We start from the raw sequence: 6,963 nt of genomic DNA on the forward strand, positions 1-6,963 counted from the left end.
AGCGGAGTCCACTCATTGTGAGAATAACCCACCTAGCATGGAAGATATAGAAAACCCTAGTTGATACATGAGTTATTCGAGCATACAAAACAGAATTTCATTTGAAGGTTTAGAGTTTGGCACATACAAATTTACATGGAACGGTAGGTAAATATCGCATATAGGAAGGTATGGTGGACTCATATGGAATAACTTTGGGGTTTATGGAAGCGGATGCACAAGCAGTATTCCTACTTAGTACAAGTGAAGGCTAGAAAGAGACTCGGAAGCGACCAACTAGAGAGCGACAACAGTCATGAACATGCATTAAGATTAATCAACAATGAGTGCAAGCATGAGTAGGATATAAATCACCGTGAACATAAATATCGTGGAGGCTATGTTGATTTTGTTTCAACTACATGCATGAACGTGTGCCAAGTCAAGCCACTTGAATCGTTCAAAGGAGGATACCACCCTATCATACCACATCACAACCATTTTAATAGCATGTTGGCACACAAGGTAAACCATTATAAACTCCTAGCTAATTAAGCATGGCATGAGCAACTATAATCTCTAATTGTCATTGCAAACATGTTTCATTCATAATAGGATGAATCAGGAACAATGAACTAATCATATTTACAAAAACAAGATAGGTCGAGTTCATACCAGCTTCTCTCATCTCACTCAGTCCATCATATATCATCATTATTGCCTTTCACTCGCACGACCGAACGGCGTGGATAATAATAATGTGCACGTGCATTGGACTAAGTTGGAATCTGCAAGCATTTAATACAAGGGAGAAGACAAGGTAATATGGGCTCTTGGTTAAATCAACAATAATGCATATGAGAGCCACTCGACATTTTCATCATGGTCTTCTCCTCTCGACCCCCAAAGAATAAGAAAAGAAATAAAACTATTTACACGGGAAAGCTCCCAACAAGCAAAAGAAGAACAAGAAATCCTTTTGGGTTTTCTTTTAATTACTACTACTACATGCACGGAAAGTAAACTAGCTAAAAGCTATAACTTATTTTTTTTGTTTTTTCTTAAGGTTTTTCAAACACACAAGAATAAGGCTTAGAAAAGAAAATAAACTACCATGGATAGTACAATGAAAAAGTATGAGCACCGACAACTAGAATGATTGTGTGAACATGAATGTAATGTCGGTGAGAAATACGTTCTCCCCCAAGCTTAGGCTTCTGGCCTAAGTTGGTCTATGGCCACTGCTGGCCTGGCGGATATCCAAAGTCGTAGCTGGGGTTGTACTGAGATGCAGCAGCTACTGCCTGAAGAGCTGCAGCTTGGAGGCGAGCTGCCTTCGTCCACCTCTCATACTCGTTCGCCACCCCCTGGTTATAACATATCTCCTTTTTGCCTGAAAGTTAAACAAAGTAGGAGCGGGGAGGGCAACATGGACAGTGCACTGTCAGTCAAATATTAGTCGGTACTGGAGGAACTTTTTATTCCTCTCAAGAAACTGATGGCGAACCATAGCACTATAATCTAGATAAGCAGGAGGTAACTCCATATCATTTACATGTATGGGTACACCAAGATAATTAGCTACACGAGTTGCATAAATTCCACCAAACAAATCTCCACTTATACCGCTAAGATGCAACCTTCGTGCCACAATGGCCCCCAAATTATATTGTTTATCGCCTAATACCGTACTCTTGAGGACACAAAGATCTAGAATGCACATGTGACAAGCCTCATCTTTACCGTTAATGCATCTACCTATAAAGAGAGCAAAATAATGTATGAAAGGGAAATGAATGCTCCCTATGATAGCTTGTGTGATTTCCCTATATTCCCCCAAAGTGATACTAGCAAGAAAGTCTTTATATTCAGAATTGCGAGGTTCACTAACATTGCCCCACTGCGGGAGTTTACAAGCAGTATTAAAATCTTCTAGGTCCATGGTATATGATTTATCATAAAGATCAAATAAAACAGTGTGAGAATTGCGCGAGGATGTAAATTTAAACCTCCTCACAAAGGAATCAGTTAGGTAGTGGTACTTTAGGCACTTATCTGACACGAAGTCCTCAAGATCAGCATTACACACATACGCGTCAAATTCATCCTTGATGCCTGCCTAGACCATAAACTCCTCTGGCGGCCATTCACAAGGCCGCACTTGAGCTTCCCTCGGTGGTTCATCGTCCGACTCACGTATCGCGAGCCTTGGTCCTTGCTTCCTTGAGGAACCACCTTGGTACATTTTCCTATGCATTTTTTTTCTCTGAATTTTTTTTGAAATTTTAGTGACTCAAAATAAAAGTGAACCAAACTCAACAAGATTGATAGCAACTACTCCCACAAGTGTCTAGAGGCTATATCATGCATTAAAACTACTTTGGACCATATAAATTTGACATGCAAGCTCAAGAACATGGTCACCTTAGCAGCAAAAAATTGCAATAAATAAAACACTAGAACAAAAACTAATTGGACCATTGGAGGAGTCACATATCGAAGAACAATCTCCCCAAATAGTTTTGTGAATGGAGCTTTGAGCAGAGAGATCGAAAATGGCAGCAAGATGAGCTAGAACACGGGTTTGAGCTATGAGAGGATTTTTCTGGAGGAAGACGAAGTGAGCGGGTGCTGGAATAAGTGGATGCGGTCCATGTGGGGCCCACGAGGCAGAGGGCGCGCCCTAGGGGGTGGGCACGCCCTGTGCCCTCGTGGCCAATGGTGGGGCCCCTGGTGTGTTCTCAGTGCCATAAATTCTTAAATATTTTACAAAAAATCAAATTTCATTTTCAGGACGTTTGGAGAACTTTTATTTTCGGGGTATTTTTATTGCAAGGATAATTCAGAAAATAGAGAGAAAATACTATTTTTACTTTATTTAATGTAAATAACAGAAAGTAAAAGGAGGGTACAGAGAGTTGTGCTTTCTAACTTCATCCATCTCGTGTTCATCAAAAGAAATTCACTAACAAGATTGATCAAGTCTTGTTAACAAACTCTTTCTGAACCGCATGAAACCAGAGAATTTTCGAATAACACTAGGTTATCTCAACGGGGATATGCATGTCCCCAATAATAAGAATATCATATTTCTTCATGAGAGTAGGAAGAGGGAATTCAAAACCTTCAATAGTAATCGTTGAAATTTTTCCAATAGAATTGATATTGTGGACTTGAGATTGTTTCCTCGAAAAGTGTACCATATGATCATTACCATTAGAGCATGGTTAATAGTATAGCCAGCTGCTGGCTATAAGCCAGTGCCATGTCATCTACAGCCCATCTTATAGTCAACATGTACAATAGTAGATCAAAAGAGTGTACTACTTTTTTATTATGTGGCCCACCTTTCATTCTCACAAAGTGTCTAGGAGCACGTGCTAGAGCTGGCTCTTCACCAAGAGCCCGCTTATCTTCTCTCTCCTCTTCTCTTTCCTCCAACTAAGCACAAATATATTGGTTTATTCCTTATAGCCCGCTGACTCAGCTCTATTGTACTTGCTCTTAACATGAAAAGTGACATTACCTAGGGCAGCTCATAGCCACCGCACTCCCTGACGGGGTCCTTGCTGAATGTGTGGGGTTTCGGGTCCTCAAAAGTTTTCCTGTGGATCACGCTTCAGGCGAGGCTTCTTAAACGTGAGCTATGGTGCACCACTCTCGGTGTTGGAGGTACACGGTGATGTGTTCGTGTGTGAGCAAAATCATATATATTTTTGCCAAAATTTAGATTAAAGTGGTAGCCTTTTGTTGACGTTTTGAAAGTGGTAGTTCAGTGGGATACAACCGTGAATGTGATTATTTTTTCTCAAATACGCATGAGTATATGTATCATTCATTGTAAAAGGAAGGGGAAGAAGCTCCCCGAGGTCACATTTACAATGTTTATTTCCATGTGAAATTTATCCCACACCACCCAAGCTTCTACTACGGACTACTGCCTCATTGCCCACTCTACCGGGTCTACATCCAACCCTTGCGCCTCGCCCACACCACCCAATGTGAATTTTTTTTCTTGTTAATCACATGTTAAGCTTCCCTCTTGTGACTCAAACAATTTGTGTTTGTATTGCCGTGACCTCACGATCTTCTACCATAGTTTGGGTTACCCGCGATTTGACGTGCCATACTAAAATATCTGAGCTCCTGTTGTTCGCAAGAAAACAGAGCAGAGAATCTGGTTTCATGACCTGTCCAGTTTTGTTAGCCATTAAATTCGGCGGTAAAAAGTAGACAGAAATGCTAATACAAACCAGTTGATCACACTGTAGGCTGCTTGCCTGCTGACAGGCTGACACCGATCAGCGTCTCCTCTTCCACTTTTTTTTTCTGGTCTGGATTATAGCGTCCTCTATGCTGGAGGCATCGCTGTGGCTGGGCCCACGCAACACCCAGCGGCAGGACCTCAGATCTCCAAAGTGGGGCCACGGCCCATGGCCGCTGGGCCCAGACTTGTCCTCCACCCCCCACGGCCACGGCCACGGCTGCTTCCTGCTATATAGCGTACCCCGTTACCACCGTGTCCGCCCGTCTCCTTCGCTCTCTGCCGTTTTTCTCTGCCTCTCGCGCACGAACTCCCCGCTCCCCGCATCCAAAAGCCAAGACGCACCGGGGAAAGCAGCCGCTCGCCGAGGCGAGTCGGGCCGTCGCGATGGTGGATGTGGAGCACCGGATGGCGGGCATGGCCCCGGCGGCGCACGCGGCCGGCCTGCGCCGCCTGTCCACGCGCGCCGCGGCCGGCCCTTCCTCGGCGTCGGCGTCCCCGCGCCACGGGCTCTACTCCTTCCAGGGCGTGGCGTCGTCCGTGCTCTCGCACCTCCGGGCCTCCGGGGTGGCCGTCCTCCCGGGGCTTTCGGAGATGGAGCTCGCCCGCGCCGAGGCCGAGATGGGGTTCACCTTCCCGCCCGACCTCCGCGCCGTGCTGGCCCTCGGGCTGCCGTCGGGCCCCGGCTTCCCGGACTGGCGCTCCCGCGCGGGGCTCCGCGCCGCGTTCGACCTGCCCGTCGCGGCCGCGTCGCTCCAGATCGCGAGGGGCGCGCTGTGGCCGCGGTGCTGGGGGAAGAGGCCGGCCGACTCCGACCGCGCGAGGCGGCTCGCTCGCTCCGCCATACGGCGCGCGCCGCTGCTGGTGCCGCTCTTCGACCGCTGCTACCTGCCCTGCAGCCCCTCCCTCGCCGGGAACCCCGTGTTCTTCGTCACCGACGACCGCGTCCTCTGCTGCGGCCTCGACGTCGTCCACTTCTTCACCCGGGAGTCGTCCTTCCAGCCCATGGACATCTCCTCCCCGTTCGCGGCGATGCCCTCTTCCGGCACGAGCACGCCGTGCACGCGGCGCAGCCTCGACGCGGCCTGCGGCGGCCAGGCCCCACGCTGGATCGAGTTCTGGAGCGACGCCGCCTCCGACCGGCGTCGCCGCGACTCGTCGTCCTCTGAGGCCTCCACCGCATCCACATCGTCGTCAGGCTGCTGCTCGCCACCTCGGAGGTCGACACCGCGCTGGGTCGACAACTACCTGGACAAGCTCGGATCGGTGCTCAAGAAAGGTGGCTGGAGGGACAGGGAGGTGGACGAGATGGTGGAGGTGGCAGCGTCGGGGATGTTCGACGGCGAGGAGGCTCCGCCAGCCGCCGACGCGGAGGCCGTGCTCGACACACTCCTGCTGAAGACGGACCGGTGCTCAGACTCGCTCAGGCGGGCCGGGTGGAGCTCCGAGGACGTGTCGGACGCGCTGGGGCTGGACCTCCGGCGGTGCAAGGAGCCGCACCGGTCGGCCGTGCGAGTGCCCCCAGAGATCGCCGCCAAGGTCCAGCGCCTCGCGCGGACGGTGGCGCGGTCGTGACCAGCTGATCTCGCCGGAGGCGTCGGCGGTTAATCTTTCTTCTTTCTTTTCCCCTCGAAGGAGGGGGAAATCGATTCGATTAAACAACAACACTTGTATGTCACTACTACTAAGTGAGAAAAGTAAACGAGGCCATGTTCGCGTACGCAAGTAAATTAAGCCGTGTCCACGTGCATGATGTACCGTCAATTGCAGAGAACACAACGCCCCAGAAATTAACGCTGTTCTTCCGAGGGATCCATCCAACCCTTGTGTTCCCCTCCACGGATGGACGGTATCTTTTTCCCGTGTGCATGTGGTGGATACCATACCGTTAGGGCCTGGCTGTGTGGAATCTTATTCATTTACCAACCACGATGGGTGGGTGGTGCAGCTGCATGATGCCTTTGCAGTCACTGGTATGGGTATATAGTATCCACAAAGAGATTAACCAGATCCTGCGAAACTTCGATGCATCCATCCATCCAATGATCCAACCGTGAGGGATCACGCGAGAACTTACAGGATCACGCGCTCGCGCTTTACAACGGCTAACCCCATTTGCATTAGCATCAGTTGACCAACTGCCAAGAGTTCGGGCTACGCTTTACAGAGGGTACGTACGTGCGTGCGTGCATGCTTTCCTTGGGTGCTCAGCATGCTCCTCCTCCAAGTTGCATTGCATGTCTGCAAACCAAGCAAGAACATCTCAACATGCATCGTGCGCTCAGTGGCTGGCGGTAACTAATTAGTAGCAAGCAATCGCCCTGCTTTTCTTTTCTTTTCTTAAGCAGGGGGAAAGGGACATCGGGAGAGGATCGGGAGGCACGCCCGTCCCTTTCCTTGCCTCGCGCCACGGCGTGCTCGTGCTCGCCCCAAAAGGAAGGCTTTGTCCCGTTGTCATCGCCGGGCCGGCGGGCAACTTGCATGGCTGCACACGCGCGGGCGGCCCGTGGGCGCGCCCGCCGCTGGCCGTGGCCGCACCGTGCCGTACCCCGTGAGGGCCGTTGAGGCGTCGTACCGCCGTGCTACGTGAACAAGGCTGGCGCCCTCGACGACACGATCGGCGGCCTCGCTTTTGCTTGTGAGCGATGGACAGCTTTGTTGCCGGTCACTTGAGTTCTGTGCGCGCGCGCGTCCTCTTTTAATGCGCCGGCGTGACCACC

At 50.1% G+C, this 6,963-nt stretch overlaps 1 protein-coding gene across 1 annotated transcript; it reads left to right on the forward strand.

Moving 5' to 3' along the window:
- Positions 1-4,514: 4,514 nt before the first annotated feature.
- On the forward strand, positions 4,515-5,973 carry LOC123103957 (uncharacterized). The gene has a single exon (XM_044525660.1). It carries the CDS (start codon positions 4,631-4,633, stop codon positions 5,816-5,818), a length of 1,188 nt encoding a protein of 395 aa, XP_044381595.1. The 5' UTR covers positions 4,515-4,630; the 3' UTR covers positions 5,819-5,973.
- The last annotated feature ends 990 nt before the right edge of the window (positions 5,974-6,963 follow it).

Source organism: Triticum aestivum, chromosome 5A, assembly GCF_018294505.1.
Source record: "Triticum aestivum cultivar Chinese Spring chromosome 5A, IWGSC CS RefSeq v2.1, whole genome shotgun sequence".
NCBI classification, from domain to species: Eukaryota; Viridiplantae; Streptophyta; class Magnoliopsida; order Poales; family Poaceae; genus Triticum; species Triticum aestivum.